General features: G+C 43.8%; 1 protein-coding gene across 1 annotated transcript in view; it reads right to left on the reverse strand.

Moving 5' to 3' along the window:
* Positions 1 to 24,628, reverse strand: part of LOC131288158 (uncharacterized) — a 57,183-nt gene that overhangs the window by 14,865 nt on the left and 17,690 nt on the right. The window contains exons 2-4 of the mRNA XM_058317271.1: positions 7,614 to 7,730; positions 7,357 to 7,537; positions 6,617 to 6,868 (exon numbers count right to left, since the gene is read on the reverse strand). Of these exons, the coding sequence (XP_058173254.1) occupies positions 6,617 to 6,868; positions 7,357 to 7,537; positions 7,614 to 7,730 (550 nt within the window). The remainder of the gene's footprint in view (positions 1 to 6,616; positions 6,869 to 7,356; positions 7,538 to 7,613; positions 7,731 to 24,628) is intronic.

Below are 24,628 nucleotides of genomic sequence, written 5' to 3' on the forward strand. Positions count from 1 at the left end.
AAAGGGGTTTGTGGAAAATGTAGCTCGGTGGTGTGTTTGGGCGGAGAAAAGTACGAAATATTTTCAAAGAAATACACTCCACCAAGGACGAATTTGTTTGGATTAGGGTGATCGAGAAAAGAGGATGTAGCAAAAAGAATATTGTATTGCATTTTACCAGAAAATGGTTATGCTATAAAACAGTTTCGAGCTAAACACAGCAATTGAGTTTCGAAAACAGATTTTAAGAAACGCGGCAACACATCGTAAAGAGTTATATAGATTTGTGTACTTTACGGGGGAGTTTATTTTTCAAATGGTAGTTATTTTACCGGCTTACGAGTCCATTACTGCCCTTTGGCAAATCCCTTTTGCGCCGAGGTCAACCATCCTCGGGGATGGTGTACGGAAATCCATTTGATGTTCCTTTTTGTCACCGTCACAAATTGCCACTTAGGGCCCCCGAACGGGGTGGAAAGAAAAATGTGCCCCCAGATAAAAAAAGGGTTGCCTCGCAAACGAAATTGTCTACCGTAGTAACAACATAGCGCTTGGCAATTTGCGGTGCCTTATGATTACATCCATCTCGGGGTTCATGCTTCCCCGGGTTTGCGCAACCGTACCCGAAATCGGACGGCTAACACCGGACCATTATTTCGACGAAGACGACACTCGGGTTGGAACGCTGAAGCGAAGCGAGCAAGGATGCTAATCTTAAGGTGCCCGAATCATCATCTGGCCAATACACCTTCCGATCGGTCCTGCAACCAGCAACCCGGTCCGGGGAAACAGGCCACGAGTTTTACCGACCCAAAAAGGACAAGTTGTTTATAGAAGAAAAAAGATCTCAAAGGGAGAGAGCGAGAGAGAAAACCAACAAGGACAAGTTAGACCTAACGCTCTACTGGACTCCGGTGCGACTAGGAAGTAAATGAAAACACTGCTGGCCGTCTCTTTGGTTTTTTTTCCCCGACACCAAAGGGATGATTTCGTCCTTGGCTTTCGCTTTTTCGTCGACTTTATTAAGGACCACGTCTTGCGATGCACGGCGATCCCAACCGATGTCTTGGGCAAATTGCCAGGGTGAATCCATGCCAACTCCTCACCTGCCTCTTTTCGACGCTGACCCGGGCCCTGAAAGCGACCTAATCAGCAGAGTAGTGCTAGCATTCGGAAGGGTTCCGGAGTGTGCCGTTTCAGTTCGGGGCCGTTTACGAGCGACGAGAAAATACTGCGAATTGCGGCGCGGTCCGCAAATCGTGGATCGAGAATGGATCTATTTATAAATAAGTAAAGAAAAGCGAACGTACGAACGGACACCCCATTCGGGGACGCCCGGGAAACGTTGGCACCTCCGGTTCGTCCGTTTGGCACCAGGGCTAGTGACAAGAAAATCGTTTCCTTTTACGATGCGCAAGCGAAAAACAAACAAACAAAAAAAAACGGTCCAAGTATGCCGAGGCTATGTGAAAATGCAATAAAAATTTATACAAGACGATAAAATTAGATATCATTTTGTGTTTCTTAGCGAATCGGCTAAGGTTGGGAAATAGGACATTTTACTGATAAGATATTTTTGATCGATAACATTTTTCACTTGCTGTTGTTCGGGTGTTTAATTCACACAATGAAATTGTTAGTCATTGGAATGTTTCATGACTTCAAAATAACCCTTTTGTAAGGAACAGATTCGGATAATTAGGTTAATTACTGACAACTTATAGATTGAAAAAACGCACAAATAGCATGATATTCACCCATCTCACGACTGAAATCATCCGTTCTTAGCACTTCTCTAGACTTGAACTGATTTTATTCTCCAAGCTCCGTACCATCTTCAGCCAACGAACGGCTAATAATCTCTTGCGTGGGAAAAGATTTGGCCATCCACTCCCTTGGGGCACCCTTTTGCGGATGACATATTCGTGGCTACTTTTTTCACTTAATGTCAACGGTAAATTATTACGGTTCGTCCCTAACTATGCTACTGGCCGGGTCGGGGCGGAAGAAAAGAAAACGCTTGTCCAGCCGAGCCAGACTCAACCGCAGAGGCTTTCCATTAGGATTGGAGCTGCCAAGAGGCGTCAAGGTTTACCGCTTGGAGATACAATTTTGTGTGTTTCGTGAAGAATTGTACCGCATCGTAGCGGACCTCGTCCATCCGTCCCAAACGGGGGCCCACTCAAGCCCGAGTGTGAGAGATGATAATTTATATAGGGTTGCGGAGAGTAAATTCTAATCCTGACCCTTTTTTAAAACCGCCTTTAAAGTCAACAGAGAACGAACGGGAATGTGGGACGGTTTTTCATTTTATTTGCCATTGGCAGCCTAAAGACAAGCACTGACTAGGATCATCATCGTTGGAAAACGAGTTATGAATCACACGGCAGACGAAATGGAACGAAAAGCAGAATTCTCGTTTGCTCGATGGATGGCGCATGGCATCAATTTATGATACCGGGGCATGTGCTCACGAGCGAGAATTTAGAAGCACAATGAATCGTTTAATCTGTGGCCAGCTGTATTGTCTGTTCGATTTCACAGTTGTCTCTTCAGTTTCCCGTGCAATTGGATTAGATGATCCGTTATGAGACCTTTCTGTTCGTCGAAGTACGGGACCGCTAGCTTCCGAAGGTAGAATAGCCAGAATCGCTCAAGGGTGCTTCAATAAAAATCAACGATTCTATTATTCAGCACCTTCTGGGTCTATACGGTGTGAGGATAAATTATTCTGCGAAGCTTCACTTCTAGCATTCACAATCGGAAACATCTGATCAATGTGAAGTGGATCGTTCAAGCTGTAGTTGAAGTTTTCCTTGTGTTCTCTATAACCGCTATGAGACGGTGTGAAAGCGAAGTTTAATCCTTTTGAGGTAGACATTGAGTTGATAGTGGTGTACTCTACAACCTATTAAACTATTGAGCTCAATTTTTAAAATAGTAATTCTTACTTTTAAATATTTAAAAAAAACGTTATGCAACCTTTTTTTTTATTTGTTTTTCATCTTGGCTAAAAAGTGCTGCTCATCTTTCTTTGTTACACAACGAGAGGAAAGCAAAGCTAATCTTTTCTGTTATCAACACGATGCTAAGCTCTACCCATGATTATGATGGTGATGTTGATGGGACGGTTAGAAAGAAGGTTATACAACAGAAAAGGATATCGTGAAATCATGTGACAAACAAGGAAAAAAATCTTCCCTATCCATCCACGTTTCTAGACCCTGGGAGGAGCAGTATTTCTAACGAACCAATTAATTTCTGCGTCAACAGAAAACTGTCGTGGAGCTAACTAGCAGTTAACTTTACCCCCCAACAAGGGGCTCATCACATTTTTTACCGCTTTGCAAACAGAATATCCTTCCCCCGGAGGCAAACCGAACGAGAAAGACCAGTTTTTCTATCGGCGCCGACCGTGATTGAGGTAGAAGCGTCCTTCTTTTCCCACCTATGCAGGGCCGTTTCGAGCTAAAGCGGCTCTAATTATGTTTTGTCATGGTGGCTGGGTGCGGTTGTGATTTTCTGTCGCCCCTCCACCAGTTCTCCACGAAGTGGGCCAACCCGTCGGGAAGGCCGCATACATAGGGCGCCAGGTTTGCGGAGGTTTACCTTCGATTTTATCCTCTCTTGTGTATAAAGTAGGGTTGATGTGCTCGAAAATGAAGAGGCAGCAAAAAGCGGGGGGCAGAAGCATATTTTTATTTTTAAACCCACGAAGGTGGCAAAGCATAAACCTCGGAGCGATTCATTGACGCCCACTTTTCGAAAAAGTCCTTTTGGGGTCCGTGGCACGAACGGTTCACTTAAGGGTTTGGGATCCCGATTTCTGCCCGATTTTGCGTCAGCGAAATCATTTCCTGTGCGACGTGATTGCCATCGAATGGTGCTGCTAATTTTACTCGCGCTGTTGAAGCCCATGGAAATGAACCACTTTTGGGCAATTTCCTTTTTTGCTAGCACAATTTCTAAATGGAAAGATAGAGATGTCTTTTTTCATCTATCTTAGGATATGAGAAGTGAATGCGTTAAGATTAAAATGACGATAAAAATTGTCTACGAATGAATGTTTGTAATTAGAACACTCTTTCCCAAAATATTCTCCAGCTAAAACGAACATGAACAAAGTTCAAAGGAAAATGAATTCAGAATGAACTACACAATTCCCATTTATACTACTTCACAAATGGAGAACGTTGTTCGAAAAGCATTATTTTTAATTTGATGCAGTAATTTAAATTTAAAGGAAAATAGGTCAGTTTTAATTAACTTTGGATGAAACCCCTTAAATCGATAGGAAAAATAAAATTCCATCAATGAACGATAAAAATCAATTTCCAGTACTTATGTTCCCATTGCATGATGTCAGCGAAAACCTCGGAGCCTGTAAAAACAGCCGCCAATAATTAACCATTTTATGGATGAACCAGATGCTGCACGATAATCTCCGACGAGCGTAAACGTTCCGAAGAACCATCGACGCAAGTACTGATCGATTATTATCTCAATGATTAATTATGTTGAAACCCTGGGGGGGCACAAGAGCACGAAGAACTCGTTGTGGTGTGTGTCGACAAGCTTCGAACTACCACTTATTGTCCCCGTCTTTCTGCTGCAAGGGATGACAATGTTACCAATGAAGCTTCCCTCCCACCCTCCCGGTCGAGAGTAAACGACGTAGAGTGGGGCCATCAAAAAATCACGTACCCGTGAAGAAAAGTACTTGGCGCCTCCATTAAAAAAAAAAAGCGGCGGTCTTAAAAAACGTACTCCATGTCTTTTTATGGGTAGTTTGCCAGCGCGCCCAGGCATGCACCATTATTATCAGCGTGATTAACGGGCTTCCGTTGTTATTGGCTTCCGGGAAAAAACGCACCGAGACAGTCGGTGTTCGGTGGTGCGGGCTTTTCCACCAGTTTATTATTTGACTGATGATGGCAGCATGACTGGAAATGGAACGCAACAATTTCTGTCGGCGCCCAGAAACGTCCCCGTGCTGTAGGCTTCTCACAAACTGTGACAACGAAAAGATGTGCCCGAAGACGAAGAGGAAGGGAAAAAAAACCCCGAATCGCTCGAAAACTTCATGTCATCAAATTATTATGATTAATTCAATTTGGAAATTTTATTACCATTCGAACAAGCCACCAACTAGGAGCCGATCGGGCGGAAGTCCCGTGGGCGTTCTGGTACCGAACGCGCGACCTGCGAGTCGCTTGCTTGATTGAGTTGCGATAGTGGCCGGATGTGGTTTGGGGGGAATGGGGGGGCGTGGGGTCGGAACTTTGGCAATTTGTTGTGATAAATGATTTTTCGGCGGTGTGAAAGTGGAAAACGCGATTAGATCGCGGGCAGCGGGGTTCGCGGCAGGCAAGAGTTGCCCGTTTGCCTCCCGTCGATCGCTATCGGAGAAGTTTGCTGACGAGTGTCTGCCTCCGACACGACCGCAGGGTGCGCGGGAAAAGTTTGTTGTGGCTTTTGAAGGAAAACAACAGCGCTACACGAGTACCATTGTTTCGAGTAGAACAGTTCGACGCGATGCCGAATGGAGATTAGGGAAGGCTTCAGGAAAGTTGTTGAAAGCGGCAGGTTGTCGGGATGAAAATACGGAAGCGATTACGAACAACGACGAAAAAAGGGTCATCACTTTTCGTTTCGTGTTTGTAAATGTTGCTTTATCGAATCACTTGTCCGTTTGATTTGTTCGCTCGGTGAAATTGTTGTACCACTGATACATTTTTGGATAAATATTTTAAAAAATCATTTGGTAATAAAAGAAGCAAACACCAGGTGGTAAAATAATGCTTTCTTAAACCATGATCTAAATCAATCAACCCAACCTTTTGAAATCGGTAAAATATGAAACAATTAAAAATAATTTAACATGTCTGAGGAAGAAGAGTATGAAAGTACCAACTCGAAAAGGTTACTCCAATTCAATGAAAATAAGATGTTGAAAAGGTGAAATATAATTCGATTCTTTTGGCAAAAGAGGCACCACTGTTTTATCAACGACCAACTTTTCCTGTCCGTGTGGCCGGCTCGAATAAATAGCAAAAAACCAAGTGGCCACCGGCGGGGGGTTTGCCTCGTAAATTGTCCTGCCTGTTACCCGGCTTCCCTGGAGGATTGACATTTCCACCACCATCACCTTGGTGAAAATATGAACCTGTGCGGGACTTGTTTAAATTTAATTAGTTCCGTCCGTTCAACCGTTCGTTTGTTCCGAGTGGTAGTTTTTATAAGTTTTTTTTTCTCTCCTGGGCTGCGGTAAGTAAAAATGTACGAAATCGCAAATTGGCACTCGGCCACCACGGAAAAGGGTGGTTTGATTCAGGTTGTGGTTCGCTTTTTTTTCCGTGCGCCGTGCGCGGTTTTCGTGTCTTTTCGTGCCAGCACGATTTTCTTCCCGGTTGGAAAACCTGAGGCGACACGAAAGCGAACCGGAAACAAGAAATAAAACGCTCCGGGCACCTCTCAAGTGGAACCACCCTCCTCCCGGTGGCTTCACCCACACACACACGCACATCCAGCCACACGTGAGTGAGACGAAGAAAAACTAAAGGTAAAATAAAACAAAACGAAAGCCGTCTCCATCCCCGACAGACGGCCGGGGGGGGTCGGGTCGGGTGCTACTTACCGGAAATAATGGCGCCCCGTTCACGCAAACACTCTCGGCGAAGCGGACCCGGATCGGGCGTGATTTTAGCTTCGCCTTCTTGCCCGCCGACAGCAGGGTCGACTTCCGCCCGACTGCGTTGTAGAGCTGCGGCTGGCATACCAGCAGCGTGACGGAGGTTTCACAATTTCTAACTAATTGTATCACATGGTCCCGGGGTGCGTCTTTGACGTCCTCACCGTTTACAGCTAATATTTGGTCACCTGGTTCCAGCTGCGGAGTAGAACGGAGGGAGATGAACGAAATAAAAAAAAGGGAAAAACCAAGAGCATTAGGAGGACCACCGAATGGAGAAAGCGGGCGGAATTTAACGCCACCCACCGCCCGAAACGGAAGGGACCGCCCGGTGTGCCTTCCAGCCACATTGCGAGGTGGCCATAAAAAGGTATGAATAAAGAGCACCGCTTATACGTGCTTTCAAATATGCAAATATCATTAGCTTAAATTATTCAACTTTACACGGGTATTCAATTATACTCGAAAATTAAGCACAATGTACATCGTTCGGTGTAAAGTTTATGATGCCTTTAAGTGATTCCAAGTGTGCCAAGGCATTACCGCCTTTGAATTAATCTGCTCTTGCTTCAATGAACTGCCGAGCCACAACCGCTGTTGGAACAGTGTTCATGACAAGAGAGCGAGTAAATTCAGTAACAGATTAACTATTTAAGTTGCACGTTTTAATGCAATTCAGGACTCACCTTATTTACACTAGGGCCACCTTCCGTGACGAAGCGAACGATCACAGGTTTCTCACTGCCGGCGACGAAGCCGAAGCCGAGCGTTGGACTGCGCTGCAGGATGACGACGCGCGGCTCGGGTGGGGAATCGTTGCCATGGTGTCTGATCGGTTCCTCGTAGGTGGTGGTTTTGTTTAAATGGCTGCGAATAATAGACGGCACGATGTAAATACAGTAATCTTTTACAGTAATCTAAATTTTTTTTCCCTCATACTTACTTGATGTAGTACGGCTGACCCTTCTGATCGATCGCCTTCTCCCAACCGTAGGGCAAATCGTTCGTCTGCACCCAGTTCTCGATCGGTGGTAACCATCCCGCCGTTCGGGTGATGTGGCTGAGGAAAGGAAAAAAAAAATTTTAGTAAAGAAAAGAACGAAGCCAAAAGGTACGTTTTAATAAATCAGTTGTGGAGTAGGTCATTCGTTATTGCCAGATTTGTGTGTGCCCTACCCCGCCTGGCGCAGCAGGTGTGGTAGCAATAATAATAATTCACAAACAACAGCTTGTTTGAATGGGTGTTTGGATGTCCCATGAATAACATTTGAAAATTATTGACCCACCCCGCTATATTGCTCCGAGTGCAGGTGAGCTGAATTTAAATACATATTTTTCTTTCCTCCAGCTCTGTTACCCCACGAAATGATGGAAAATAAGAGAAACATTTTTATTTCACTTGTTCAACATGAAAATAACTTGACACTTTGTTGGTGGAATCACATTCTTCTGTTTGTTAATCAAGACTGCCCTGTATCGTATCGTCACACCTATTTGCAATAAACAAATCACAACGACGTTTGGCCGCACATTTTTTTTGCCAAAATACCTAATGACCAATTAGCTCGTTCATTGAATCTATTTTCCCTTCGGTCATTGATGTGCGTCATTTAATTTCCACTCGAAAACAATCGCATCAAATCATGGTCACGGTTCGCAAGCGATCGAAATGCCAGATCGGATGCAAAAGTGCGATGGTGTCCGCAATCAAATCAGTTCCATTCACCGCACCAACCGCGCGTCGGCTTTCCCAACCCACAAGATGAAGAGATTGCGATTAAAACAATTTTGTTTCTAATTAAAATCCCGTTTTTCCGGGGCCAACCGCGCCGAGGCGGGTGTGCTCCCAAGCCCAATCCGGTGGGCTGATAAACACATCCATTATTGACCTCTGCTTTGCCTTAGAACAACGAATGGTAACCTTGCTCGTCGTGGTGGCAGCAGTGCCAGCGTTGAATGTTAATTCGATTTTCCGGATTTTCAATCGCACAACCATCGGCAGCAAGCGCTCTGCGTGAACACTCTCCCCGAAATCGCGCGCCTGCGAAAGGTGAGAAGGCGTTAAACGAAGTTTTAGTTAGATGCCACTGTAACAGGCCAATGAAATCGACGCCCGGGTACGTGAGACGATATGGGACGGAGTGAGGGGAGAGCATTTTCCACACTTCAGCCCTCGCGCGACCCATTTTCAATGGTTGTTCTCGAAAGGGACAACGATCGGTAACGTGGGATAAGACCGACGGGAACTGTGGTGGGAGAAGGATAAAATTTAATTTTCCAACCTTCGCAACCAACGTCCGGCCAACGCGCTGCTAGCCTGCGGTAGGCTCTTTCTAGGAAAGGCCATTGAATAAAATGATGTGCCTAGGTGCGTGATGAATCAACAATCAGCAGCTTGACTTGATGAAACAAAGTTACGTTAGACACGTTTCGACCATGAGGTGAAATATTTTAGTTGTTTTGATGATTACAAAGTCTAGTAAACGATTTTCAGACTTAATATGGTGATGGTTGTTTCGACTCATAAATAAATTTCATTAAAAATTTTAAGGATACACGCTATTTTCTGTGCCAAACGAACGATTGGCGTTAAAGCTCACCCTAAAATAGTTTAACCAGTTGGAAGTAAAATCGTAAATAAAGCATACCAAAGAGACGGCAAGTGATTGGCTCATCACTCGGCAACTCTACGCGGGAAGATAGAGATATTCTCCGAGAACGCCGCTAACGAAGATCGACGCGCTAGTGAGAATACCGCGTGGCACATGTAAGGCATGAGTGGCATATAATGAATTTAATTTAGCGTGCTGAAGATGAAGTTATTTATTCAAATACTTGACTGCTAAACCGATTCCAAATCATTCTGAAACCGCTCCAGCCGTCTCTCGGTTCAGCGATTCTAAGCATCCGAGGGAGGAAAGCGTCTTAGCGAAGGTAAGGTAAGGGGGAAGGCAGGTAAACGGACGGGACGGTGTGAAAATTAATTTAAGCTCCGAACATTTGCGGACGCCATTTCTCAGCCGGCGCTTACGTGAGGCGGAAGTAATTTGATTACCTCTCGTGGTATCGCTTGATTTGGCGAGAACAATAACGTTCCACCGTTATGTACACTTTTTTTTGCCTTCTGCTTGAAATGAGGTTATTTGTCTTTATTGGAAAATCAGAGCGAACCGAAGCTGTTATTTGTTACTTTTGAACAAGAACCGAGGATGGTTGGAAACGTTTTCAATACCTTTGTGAGCAACCATGCGCCTCCATCAGTGTAAGAAATGGAGGCGCCTGGTGTTTTGTGGCAAACTCAATGGAAAGCTTTGGTTACTACAATATAAAATTCCATTCTTAACCAGGTCGTTTCATCTTTTCTGCTCTTATATTAAGGGGCTTATATGTGTAATGTTGGCACCATCTAAGTCTGTCAAGGTTTAAAAACTAAACAACCATTCTACCCAATCCGCTAAGAACCTAATACAATTTGGGTTTCCTTCCTGGCGTAACATTAAAAACCTCGTCAAAATCCAAAACCAAATAAAACCAGAACGAAATTTCCAACTGGATATGGCTTGATCAATTTTCAACTAAATTTTTATATACTTTGAATTTATATCGTTGCAAACCTCAAACGGCCATCAAATTTCATCGGTCGTACCTGTTGGCACACCGCGTCCGATGAGCCAGCCGCTTTGTTCTCGTACAAGGGATTGAAACATTGTTTGATAATGTGTCGGATCCTGTCACCACCGTCGTTCGTCGCTCTTTCAACGCCAGCCGCACCGCTCGCGATGGTTAAGTTTTACGAGATCGTTTCATTTGGCATTCTATTTTACACCATCCGTGACACTTGGCACCCACGGAAAGCGCACGGTTGTGTGACCAACGTGCCGTGCCGCAGTGACTCGTCCGGAAGTACACGGAAGGTAGATTTGGAAGCTCATAAAATGTTTCCCATCAGTCGAGCGATACATGCCGGAGCAAGCGATCAACGGCTTGCTTTTTGTCGCTTTTTAATACCATCGGGCCCATTACGCCCGAACGCCCGGGTAAAATTCGTTCGCTCAGCACACAGCACCAGCTCAGCAGAACGGCGTTCCAACGGTGGTGGTTTTATGCGCAATGGAACGGAATGGGTTGGTGTAGGCGGGGAGCCATTTAAATCCCGTGTGAATTGATATAAACGATGTTTACAGCCTGTCATCCTAAACGGGCTTACCAGGCGACGTGTGTGTGTTGGCGAGCTCACACGAAATTTCGTATGCAAGAACGAATGAAAGACAAAAAAAAAATGTATGAGTGTTATGTAAATAAAACTTGCACAACCCTACCGGCGCAATGGCAAACACAAAACGCGGATACTAGTGCTTTATGTATGGGGTATGTTTATTACTTCCGGTCGTCTCTCGCAATTTTCATGGGACTGGATTTTATTGAACACGGTCTGGATCGAACCTGGGATTATTGGTTGCGAAATCAAATGTAAAAATGGAAGTCATTGTGGTTTGAAATGAAACATTAAAATATTCGAACGATTTGTTTTCTATAAAATAACAATTGAAAGGGTTTCTATTTATACATGATAACAAAAAATCGTGCCGAAGAATATCCATTAAAAGTTGATGACTTTTCAACCCTAACCTCAACTACAACGTGTAAGATATACAAAACATGATATTATGAACATAAAAGAGAAAGAAAGAAAGAATAGCTTCAAAATTCCCAATTACCCGCTGGTATTAACTTCAAAAAAATTAATTTAAAAACAATCTACCCTCTCCGAGCATCCTTCTTTCGTTTGCGGAACATGAAAAGGATAAAATAATTTTTCATTAAATTCACCCACACCAGGCGCGTTTCCGCACCAAGCGCCGGAAGAGAAGGGTGAAATATATTTATTAGTCTTAAACCATCCCATTTAACGGTTACATCGTTCCACAAACGTCAACCCGCGAACAGTCGGTAACATCATTTACAGACGGTAATTGAATCGGGTTAAAAGCACACTACGCCCGAGTCGGCGGGCTTGTTGTGCCGTTTGTTTCCACTACCTTGTACCTTTTTCGCCTTGTTGTGCATTTAATTTGACCCGAGATGAGATTACTCTGCGGAAGAGTTTTTTTTTTCATCTCTTTTATCCTTTCATTGTGTCTGAACCACAACCAATTCGGCGAGATATTATTGCGCGAACACTTTCAAAGACTGGCGGAAAGTACAACCGAACTCATGTAGATAATATTTTGGAATGGGTGGCACTAAACAAATACTACACCGAAATTCAATTAAATGTTGATAAAACAGAAGTAATGTTGTAAAAATAAACAGCACCACTGTTCGGGGGTTAATTTGTCGACTGGAGCACTTCTGTGTAGAATGGTTTTCACTGCCCAGCGTTAGAGTACACGTCGCTTCTGCACAGGCCATAATTCGCTTATCTTAGCATAACCTCATTTCGGTGAGTTTCTTTAAACCAACCTGCAGAAAAAAAATCACGACGACTTGCGAAACCGCAAGTGGAATCACGAGCTGACTTTTCCTCAGCTTCCTGGCTTTTTTTATAGAGACCGGTTAGTTGATTGGCAAGCGGGATGTGACTTTCGCCAGTTATGCACATTTTCCTCAGTGCCGGCAGGTGAAAACGTGGGCGGGAAAAAAATACTCCAACGTGCTACGGGCTACGGGGGACTGCAATAAATTGCGCTAATTTAATCGCTCGTTATGCACGGCTACCTTTCCTACCTTCCTTCGACTAGCTTTTTTCTTTTTTTTTTTTTGACAAAGTATGAGTGAAACGAACGATTATTGTCCTTTGCGCAAACTTTGAGCCCGTTGGCAGCTCGGTCTCATAAGTAGCCTTTCGATGTGATGCCATTTTTCACGAGCCATCGCAGAGAGACGCGGGCGATTTTCCCGCCTCTGAAAGCTTTCGCGTGACGTGAACTAAGTGGAGAAGAAAATGCGACAGAATTGATGGGCTTTCAACGCAGTGGTTCTGATGATGAAGACGACCCGGAACCATTAGGAAAAGCAAATAGATGGCGGTGAGCGACTAGATATTGGGACAGGATGAACTTGGTTGGCCGCCGTTAAAGTAAAACGTTGGACTGATGAAAGTAACACGTTTACAGGAAGAAAATAAGAAGCTGTATACTTCATTCGGAAAAAAGAAATAGCTTAAGTGAACTTAAGTAATAACAGTAGAAAAGTACAAAAACCCTATATAAAACATTTTCATAAACATGTACATTGAACTAGAAGAAATTGTGCAGTTTGATGATAAACTTATAAAATACACTTCATGTCTTCATATAGCAGAATAGCCGACTGTACAAAGTTCATGATCACAACGATGCCATTATACTGTTTACCCCTAATTGCCTCTGACGACGGTCGTAAAATCTTTTCCTATCACTCCCCAGCGCATCCTTAGACTAAATGACCCATTTGAATGTTGCGGACTCCATCGTTTGATCGGAGGGTCGCCCTTCAGCAGGGTGGCGCGCTTTGTTGTTAGCCAATGCGCACGTTGCACATAAATCATACCACAGCCAGCAACCTTCGAAAGCGCTGATCTCGTGCGTCCAAGCTGCGCCAGGCCCTTTTGTTCATCCTGACACCGTAAATCACTTCCGGGGTGCCGGACACAAGACGCCATCCCCGGCAAAGTGGATTGTGTTTCTCTAGACACCAATAATAATCGTGCCAACTGCGATGGAATGGGATCCACCTTCGACCGTTGTCGTGGAAAATCGCAACAGTAAACAAACCAGTTACCGCATGAATGAACCAGTAATAAAGCAATACACCATGGCAAAGCATCAAATTTTATTTTCCACTCTCGCTTGCGTAGAATGAGGGGGAGGAGGGGGGAAGGGGAGAGCTTTTCCTCGTAAAGTAGATAGCGCCGATGGGGGACGGCAAGGAAACGGAATTTGCTCAAGTAAATTTACTCAAAAGCATCAACGCTATGATGAATGAACTGCTTGCGTTGGGCATCGTTTTGTGTGTGTGTGAGTGTTTTTTCGTGTCTGTAGATAAATATTATCAAGATGTGAACATAACTCAAACGGAGAGACATGATTATTTGATGTAGAGCCTCCTCGATTGTCGGCCTTGAGAATCAGCATTTGTTGCGCTTCTTAGAAAAATTTATTTTGTTTATGTTTCGTGCAGTGTTTCGAAAGGACCATTGGTTCCCGCATTCGATGGAAAACTTTAAAATGTTAAACCAGTAACACGTTTGTTGTTATGTGTAGTTTTTTTTAAGTTTGTTTGAAAAATTTTACTTGCATTAAAATATATTTTCAGAAAAACTTTTTAAAATGTTAAATCAGTTATACGATTGGTGTTATTTCTAGTTTTTAAATTTTACTCCCATTAAAATATATTTAGTTTCCTTTTGGAAAAGCTTTCTTCCGCAAAGTGATAACTCATGCAATAACCAGGAAACTATACATCGTGAGCAATTATTCTTCGTCTTCCTTAACATTTTCCCAACGTGGACTAGCTCAATGGCAAATTAAGACGATACCATCGTTAAATAGAACCGGGTAAGTATTTCCTTCGAAACAACGAACTTCGCTCTAGGCGCCGCAACTTACGCAAGGTGGCATTAATTACGGAGAAAATTTATCCAACTTTCGCTAGTGTTTTGTCACCTAATCGCGAATAGTTTCCGCCCTCCCCCGGGGGAGGATGGGAGCCGTCCTTTTTCCGGAGGGTTCAATGCGAAAATAGGTGGGTAGTGGGCGGCTCAGGGCGTCTTGCGCAAACTATAAACCATTTGGTTTAATGAATGTGTGCTTAGTGTCTTATTTGTACGGAGGGATGCCTTGCCCTTCCTTGGGAGAAAGAAGTTTGTCATTTGCAAGCTAAGAAATCCGCTCATGTCGCGTCCTCGCACCGCTCCCCCTCACCTTCCTTCTCGAGAGTTTTGGATGGGAAGTTTTTCGTTCACACCGCGCCGGAGCAAAAGCGAACGGAAAAGCACCGAGTGGAAGCCGTGATCGTTAGTGACATAAAGGATAGCGATAGAATGGAGATGAAAGAATGTTGCCACCCGTTCGCACAACTCCCCGGCCCGGTTCTGGTTGGGTTCGGGATCACCTATCCAACATATTGGTGAGTGTGCCAACGGCTGCTGCTGCTGGTGATGTTATGCGCCTTCGGTGGTACAATGGCATGACAATATCCTTCCTTTCGTCTTGAACCCCACAGCAAGGTGCCTCGGCTGTGGCACGGAACAGTGTGTGCGAACATGTGTCATGAGGTCGGGAAATCATCCCGGATGTGGACGAGAACGTGCACCATGGGTATCAACACTTCCGTTCCGTGCTTGTTGGGGTGAAGTGTAAATACTTTAACAGCGGTTTTCGGTGCGCTCTCCCACCGCTTCTCCCCCAAAACCTGGGCTGCGTTTCTGTAACGGGAAGGTTGGGAGAAAAAGCGTACCCAGGGGGTTTAGCTTTGGGCTAGAAATCGAGGGAAAACTGACAGCACTGAAAGCATGCCCCGGACAAGCCATCTAGTCACGCCGGCAAGAGGTGTGGGCTTGTGAAATATTTCCATCGTAAAACATTTTTGCTCTATGTTTCCACACTCCGGACGAGGGAGCAGCAGCAGCATCAGCTCCAACAAGATGGCCAGAAGCTACGAAAGAAAAACACATCCCGACGAGCACGGAAGGCATCGGTTGTGTGGAAGCGAGACCGGAGGAGTTGTGGCAAACTTTCGGTGGTGTGCGAAACGTAGCTGCTGGGAAGTTTCGTGAGCTAGAACCTTATCATTCCGGCGTAGCTGCCACGTGTTAACATGTTCGTGCTGAAAGCTCCGTTTTCCCGGCAAATCGGAAACGGGTTTTCCCATCCACTCTGAACCAGTGCCTGCGGTGGTGGTGGTGATGTTTCGAATCGATATGCTCTCAATTTGCACACTCACGAGATTCGTTGTAGACTGCAGCTGATATGCAATTCTCCTACACAGCTCCCTCGGCTTAGAACAACAAACGGAGGCACCAACACTGGCGTGATGAGATGTGGCCTGACGTTTCGAGTTGTTGGAAAATCGTAAATTATAAAATATTCATTAACGTACGTCCCATTCATTTGTCCTGTGGGGAGCAATTTTAAAGACCGAGAGAAAGAGTGAAAGGTAAAGGATGAAAAAGTCGGAAGGAATGAGTTTCAATATATCGTTGTGGTTTTCGACAAAGCGCTGGTGTGAATGTAGAGGGCATTTTAACACTCTGGGCATGATTTAGAGGTTTTGTGGGCTTAGACAGGACTGCAATGGGAAATATACGGCTTGTCGAATCTACTAAATTGCGGTAGACGATTCAACAAACAGCAATTTATGACACAGTTTATTGCAATCTTTTCCTTAGATCAGTTTTTCCAACAAACATCCTGGTTAAACATACATTTTAAACAGATGAATTTAAAATTAAACCATGCACACACGATGTTTGATCACCACATAAAGCAAGCAATCTACTAATGCAGTTTTCGGGAAAAACGGTCTCCCGGGGGCTCTTTGAGTTCGGAGGTTTTCCTGTTTTACAACCACGTTACACTACAGCTTACCCACGGTTCCCTGTTTGCGAAGCCGGGTCAACGGTAAGCTTTGGTGCGGCTTGATGTTTGCCCACTGGAACAGCACCAAGCACAGCCGGATCGCATCCCGACAGAGTGCTGTCAGCAGCAACGGTAGACCCTCGCTGAGCGGGTTCTTCTCATAAATACATCAAAACTCGTGCGATCGACGGAGCACTAGGGTGAGCGGAGCAATGAAATGGAGTTGGAGTTGTGATGATAGTTTGTTTTAAACGGAATGTTGTGGTTGTGTACGGTGAAAGACTTTCAATTATCCTTTCCGGTTTGGAACGGGCATGCGAGATTAGGGGTGGGGTTGCGAAAAGTTAAATCAGGGATGGTTTGGAAAACAACCAAAATATGAATAACCAAACCCCCAACATGCTTGAAGGCTACTTGTATGCTGGAAAGAATTAGGCTAATCAGAGTTGGAGCAATCCATTCCAGGGCTCTAAGCTGTGGGAAAATCGAGGACCCTCAAAGAGTGTTTCGTTGCCGTAAATATCAAAGAAATTGGTTGATTAACTCTAAAATTTAATGAAAGTTTATTATTAATTTAGTTTATAAATTTTCTTCTAGATTTTTTCCTAACAAATTCACCAACAATTTCGTGAGTAGGGTAAGTGCACCCATAGTGGAGCTAGTACCAATAGTGGTGTTAGTGGAATAAAATCCTAGCTCTACGCCGATAAATAAACAATGGAGTTATTTGTTCTTCTATGAAATGTTCTTTGATCTTCTGCGGAGTGTTCAAAAGATGAACCATCTCATTCCGTAATACAGAAGCTCCAAAATTCATATTTTCAATACAGGTTGTCCCAACATGCTGCATTCCTTAAGAATATATAACGAATATCATGATTTCCCTAAGGCTATAAATCACTGCAAAATCATTAAAACTATATGATTTCGCTACTTACATACTCCAATATAATTGATTTACACGAACTTAGTGCATTTTAGCATAATTTTATTATATTTTCATAGTTTTTACCATAGTGCCACTATAGGCACAAAAACCAGAGTTGTTCCTATAATAGCCATAGATTTTTTCACAAGTATATTTTAGTTTTATTCCGATTTTTGACCAATATAATCAGGTAAATTTAGTGATTTTATGCTGTTTCTACAAAATAAACAAAGCGGAACTGGAGAGAAGGCTCAGCAGAAGAAACAGAGGACAGAAAAAAGAAAGCGGGCGAACTATACGCTATAAAGCATATACTATAGTTTTAGCTGTAATATTCAGAGCATTTTTTATGAATTAAAATTGGACATATTTCGGTAAAACAATACAGTCTTTTCAATGACAACGCATTGGTCAAGGAGTATTTTACCGTTCTATTTTAAATATGCTTAAAAAATAAGTAATAGTCAAAATATATTCAAGTTTTTCGTACTACCACCACTATAGGAACACGATACCACAACTATAGGAACCATACCACCATAATAGGAGCAACCGACTAGGAAGAAAAATACGCTTTTTTTCCTGTATTTTGTATGGTTTACGGTGAAAATAGATGTTTTTCAGAAGAAAAGTCATGTTTCGATCATAATTGATTCAAATATGTAGAATATTGTGTTCTTAACACTCATTAATAACACCTAATTGGTATTTACATTACTAAGTGCACCACTATTGGTACAGTTACCCTATTCGTCTTATTTCGACCAACGAGTTCAATATAAATTATGGATAAATTATCAAACCTGCTTTCTTCTAGCCTCTGTTATAGATGATGTTTAATCTTCTTCATTCAAGAAACCGAACGGTCTCCGGAGGCAAGCGTTAAATATATTCACACTAGGGAATGTGCAGGTCATTTCTTTAGCAATTTGGAATACTGCACCATACTATTTCGTCATGTAAATTAAATTCATCAATATTATGTTTATCAAATTTTGTAACCTCAAATTGTTTACATAGTTTTCCACTCTTTTTTCCGAATCTTATCTTTTCATTGAAGCCTCTAAGCCCTTAATCAGTCTCTGCGACTAATCGATCAGTTGAAGAATTAATTGTATAGTAATAGACATATGTAGTGAAATGAACTCTACGTGTTCTGTAAGAGAAAAAACGAATATGCATTCCATTGTTGAAGTATTGCTTTCACTTGATACAAGATTCATGAAATTGAAACAATATAGCATTCTTATTTGAAAACTATTACGAGCAGGGTTCCGATGTTAGAAATGTACGCGGTGTACCTCAAATTGATTAGTTCATTGTGATCAACGGACTATAAACAACAGCTCAGTCTGGCGGTGGTGAAGCCATCTGTTAAATAAAACCCATCATCTATTCATGGCATTGAAAGTATTATGTTTTGCTGATGTTTTGTTCCAAAAATATCCACTTTGATGCAAATCGTCACCCCACCGCATCTAAAAGTGGCACTATTAATAGTGGATCCTTTGTGTACCGGCAAAAAAAAACAACCAACCCGCACAAAATGGGGAAAATCCCCGGAACAGAAACTTTCGCCACTTTGATGAACCAGCAAAAAAGCGCGCTGCAGACATTCGAACTGAATCATTTTGCTGTCATGGCGATAAACGACGATGCACTTCCGGGGGGGAAAAACTCAGGCACGGAAGGACGAGTTGATGCGACACGGTTTGCATGGCTCATTAGATCAGGCGTAACACCAAGCGCATTGTTGCTTTGGAGCTTCAGTTTTTGTTTTCTAGCAAACCACCACGAAAAGCAAGGGCGTAGTGAAAAAGCGAAGGGATAAGAGGAAAAAAAAGCATCGTTAGGACGAGAGTGACTCGTTCTAGTCGTCAGAACTCTTTAGTCTCACGTTGGACCCATCCGGTTTTTGCGGTGCCGTCAGTTGGCGAACGTGATTATGTTTTAGCGCATCATCAGCGATCCGTGCAGCGATCCCGGCCAGCCACTTTCCCTAACGAACTCAAGCCAATCCTTTTTCCGCGAATCGGGATACCACATCCAATCGCAGGCACGGTAGAGCGCACGTTCGCGACGAGCTAAGAGGGAGTATTTTCCCTTCGTATCCCTACCACCAAAGCCAACAGTTGGCCTTGGATCCGGTGGGCACCGAAAACAGATTCGTGGTGGTCAAGGATGGTCGGGCGGAACTAGATGGTTGCAAACAAAAACTCCTCGACCAGCTGGATAGGTCCACGGCTCGAACCTACCGATGAGGCGAGGAATAGTTTGCGCGCTGTCAAAGCTGGAAAAAACCTTGGAGCAGATTTAGCTGACTCTTGTGTTACGGTCGGGTGGAGTTTTGTTTTATTTCCGGCGGCAGATTTTCCCACACCGTTCACCGGTTTTGCTGGTAAATGGTAATCTGTCTATCGCGGAGCATTTTAAAACTTTGTCCCGTTGCCAACCAATCCGATCTGGTACCCTGGAGCTTTGTTGTTTCTTTAGGGTAGGGACAGTTTGCCGAGGAAACCACTGCTTAAGCAAGTGGATTATATCCCTTTCTCGTCATACTAAAAACCATGCCAAATATAATCGGTTATTTTTTTAATGCAAAGAGAATTTTTATTCAATTGACTTTATTTACAAAGGTGATGATAAATTGACATAACGTTTGTTTAAAAGCCGTATATTGAAAGGATTCTCAATCAACCAACATTTTGTAACATTTCCCTAATACTTCCGGTAGATGATTTGATCAATTTAGCGGCCAACGAAATGGACTTATGGCCTTTGAACCACTCCGTACCTCGTTTCCGGGAAACTCTCCCGAGACCCGAACGGGATCAACGCATTCGCCGAAGTTGTCAGTAAAATGGTACTCATAAAATGCTTTTTAAGCTCCCAGCTCTTCCCGAGGCACCAATAATGATGCCAAAAGGCAGAGTAAAAGCTAGCGGGATAGGAAATGGTGGGAAAAGTTAAATCCGACAACATAATCCGGAAGTGGAGGAAAGGGCGTAATACTTAAAAACCCTCTAGAATGCCTTCTTAAACGGTTACCTCGTCGTGTTGTTTTTATGTCATTTCTTAGTCTTTTTTTTCAGCCGTATAGCGCCACCGATAGCTGTTGCGAGTGGAAAACGAGATGAGAACAATATGCTCGACCATGGGTTAGAAGCAAATCAAAATGATAGATTTATCTTGTTTTTTTTTCGTTCTGTCTAGCGATTTGCTAAACTTTTGCGTCGTTTTCTATTTTTTCTCACTTTAGATTTGCCCTGGAAAGGACCGTTCGGAAGGCTTTCTAGAGTGGGTACTTCCTCCGCGAAAGTTCATTCCCATCATCGTGATACGTTTCGTCAACATTTCTGTTCACCGTTTTTGTATTTCATCCCACGCGAGCAAAGAACAGGAAAAAAAAACCCAACGAATCCAAACGTTGGGTTGGGACGAGATGATTTTCCATGTTTTACTTACAGGATCTGGAAAAAAGGGCAGGCGCGAATTGGTTGGAAATCCAGCTGTGCACTCCATTTGGCCCGGGTTGTAACTTTCTCGTCCGAGGCTTCGGTCGGTGGGTTTAAGTATGCTCGTTATCCCTAGAAAAAAGGGATATTTTTGCCGCCGCGTGTCAGTCGCTGGACGGGCGCTTGCACACAATCCGCAACGTCTGGTCGTCAAACCATACGGAATACAGTCATCCATCCAGCCATCCGTCCATCTAGCGAACCATCCGTCATCCTAGGGACCATCTTCTGATATGGCCGGATTCCCTTCAACACGATGAAAAGGATGACGATGGCTATAAATGTAATCCGTAATTGACCCAATTTTCGTTTATCTGTGTGTGTATGTGTGTGTGTGTGTTTTTTTTTCATCTCCTTCATCGCCTCCCTCCATTGCCTTCATGCCAACGCCTCGCGTTCTTTTTCGTTTACTATGGTTAGTGTTTTCTTTTATTTCCATTTCCCGTGAAGTGACTCCTTTTTTCCCACACCCGCCCACACACACACACAAGACAAAGCTACCGGCTTCCCAGGGCTGCTGTGAAGCTGCCAATCCATAAATGTAGGCAACCGGAAGATCGGGCAGTCAGTGCAAAACCGCTTGCGGTCGTTAGAAAGTCATGACCAGTCGGCAAAGGAGGGGATAGTCACCGAGTTACACGGGAGAAAACCATTTGTATGCAAACAGGACACATTTTACATTTATGTTTATGTATGCCGTGTGCCGAGGCTGTTTACCGAGCACTACCGCGAAGGCACACTCGCCCTCAGAGGGGACGCGATGAAGATTAAAGTTTAATAAATGCTGCTAAGCTCTCGGTTGACTTTGGTGCACTTCAGATACAAGACTTTATAAGGAGTGAAAAACATTAATCGTAACCTCGCGTATGATAAATATATTCATTTTTCGGTAAACAGGGAATGTGAGCATTTAAAAGTGGGAAAAATGCCTTAATATTTTACAAACAATAGATATGTTTCGAAAAAAAGTAGACGAACATATTTTACTAACAATTTATATAAAGAGAATTTTTCGTAAATGAGAAATCATTTCAGGTATTCTGTTTTGTTTTTTCACCAATTTTCTACCATTCACTTTCAACGTTTCAAAACAATCTGATACTAATATTGCATGATTCAACTCGATAAATTCCTCCATGATGTAACTAACAACATTATACATCTATTAACATGTTGATAGAAGCAAGTATCATATGCTCATTAAAAAAAAGCTGATAAAACGTAATATAGCATAAATTTTATTCAACCAATCTTATTAATATCAACATTTGCAGACGTTTGACGCCTTTCATAAAATCTAAGTGATTGTTGTTATTTGTGTAACGAACGTTGTTGGTTGCGAGACAGTTCCTTCATTATCACCACTTTCATAATTTAACCAAGTTCTCAACACGCCAATGATCAAGGCAAAGAAACCATTGAAAGCCCAGATCACAATTATTGCAATATCCGGTGAGCTCCACAGCAGCACCACCAGGCCGAAGAAAGTGTAGGCCGATGAGTTGATAAGGGCAAAAGTGACTCCCAAAAGGATGGACGTCAGACGCGCACCGTCCGTCAGATTTAGCAGCTGCTCGAGTGCCACCGCAAACACAAACCCGTTCATCACCAGGCAGATGCGTGCGGCAATGGGAAATTCCTCGAGGTAAAGGTAGAGTACACCGGCAACAAATTGCGCACAGAAGGACGCAACCATCAGGTCGGACGTGCGAAGGAAGATCAGCAGGAATCCAAGACTCGAAAACGCCACGGCTACATAGAACAGTTGCCAGAACACACCGTACAGATCGTCCGCGGAGAGAAACGGAAGGAACGGTCGCAGTAGTGTCGAGTTGTCAGCGAGGAACCTGCAATTATAAGGGATTCGACATTAAGAGAAGAGTTCCCGGTGTGGAACTTACTGGCAATTACCATTGGAGCACCACCGAGTTGAGAGCGACCACTAGGATAAGGATCTCCGCAATGAAGAGGTTCATAACACGAAGCGACTTTGACGGTGGTTTGGTTGGGATCTGAGGCATTGGCAAGTTTGTGCTGCAAAACATCATCGGTTGAAAGATGGCAACGTGCAGCAGGCAAATCGTCAGATTTAGAATGTACTGCGACAGCAACGGGTGGCTTGCTCCAAGGTCGGCCACGAACGGATGCGATGCCGACCCGAGACTGATAGCCAGCATGCCCGCGATCAGAAAGTGCAATCGTTCAGCGACCGGTGAGAACAGTATCAGCTGGTAGAGGTACAGGTGCAGCTTGGCCGACCAGAAGAACTCCGAGAAGCATCCGATATACCGCAGCTCGTACGACAAGAAATCGGGCAGATGCAACAGCGTGTAGAGCAGGGCGACCAACAGATGACCGAAGGACACGATCTTCTGGAGCGTACCGAATGAGATGTTCGACAGCTCACCGGCCATGAACGCGAGAACGGCCATCACCCTCGGAAGGTAGAGCAAGGCATGAAAGTGCAACTCCACTTCGTCCTCTTCCTGTGTCTCTTCCGGGTCATGGTAGCTCGACGGTGCGTGAGGATACAGCACTCCATCGTCCTCGTCCTGCTCCAGCAGTAGCTCCAGTTCCTGATCCCGCAGATAGGGGTCATAGCCGTAGGAGGTCAAAAACAGCGCCAACACGGTCAAGTACAGCACGCACTGCTGCCTCCATCGGTGACACTTTGGCAATTCGGAACTAGCACCATCGATTGGCCCAACACTTTCGCCAGTTCCCTCGCAGGGGTCGTGGTGCACCGAACCAGCGACTCCACCGTGATGCATACCGAGCAAGCTGCAACTGACAACTGGCTCACTGGAGCACTGGGGCACACAAATCACAAATCGAGCCGAAAGTTGCATGACGCAATAGCAAAAAGGGTGGTTTCGCGTTGCCACCAGCAACCCGGAGGCCAATGGGAAATGCAATTTGTTGGTTCGATATTGACTTCCGCGATAATGATCCTTGAATGCAGCGAGGAAACAGGGTTTAATGGCGTGAGTCTAAAACCAACTCAAAACCTCTACAGGACCCCTTCCTGTGTTGCTTTCTTTGAGTTCATTCCACCGAGTGGCGGTAATTGCTTAACCCTCCGTAAGGTTTCCGTGGCCACTGGTAGGTCGTAGGCCAAGGCATCGACGAGGACGCAGGAGGATCGCAAATGCTTGTTGATGTTGCATTTTCTTTCACAACGTGATAAACAATATGATTGCGGGATAGCATTCGTTGGAGCGTAGGAATGGAAGAAACCTGTGGCGTTTTTTCCTTTGGCTCACGAATAACATGATTTATAGGTCAAGGAAACTAGAAACGGCGAAGCTTTGAAATGGTTTGAAAAAAAAAGATAACCTTTTGATTGAGTCATAAAAGAAATTAAAACACGAAACCATTAAAAGAACTTTAATGAAAGCAAGAAGTAGGTCAACTGAAGGTTTTAGCTAAACCATTAAGCTTCCTGCTTTTTATAATTAATATTTGATTTGGTATCAAACACGTATTCTATTCCTGACTACAATCACCAACAAAAAAAAAAAAAAATCATCTCCCCGGACACAAACCCTAAACATGACTAATATCAATCATTTCTCGATTTATTTTCCAATTATCGCCCACATTAATCGAGGACCGACGATAACAATAATCGTTAAAAGGTCCAGTCCAATTTCTACCTCCCCAAGGATAATAAAAGCGAAAATCAATTGATAAAAGTTGACCGACCGGATGCGGTGGATTGTGTGCCTGTGTGAGTGTACGTGTCTCTTTTCTCGCTTTCCATCACGGAAAGTCCATTTTTAGACAGTTGGGTCGGCAACGACGGGATGTCGAATCCATGGCTTGCCGAAAATTCACTTTTTTCCTGTTCCTGTGTTCCCGTGTATTTCACTTGGGATGGGAACTTTTCACAGTTCATTTCCTTGGTCGCTGTTCTCGTGGTGTGCAACAAAACGATCCCATCGTGTCAACGTTG

This window comes from Anopheles ziemanni, chromosome 3 (genome assembly GCF_943734765.1).
Source record: "Anopheles ziemanni chromosome 3, idAnoZiCoDA_A2_x.2, whole genome shotgun sequence".
NCBI classification, from domain to species: Eukaryota; Metazoa; Arthropoda; class Insecta; order Diptera; family Culicidae; genus Anopheles; species Anopheles ziemanni.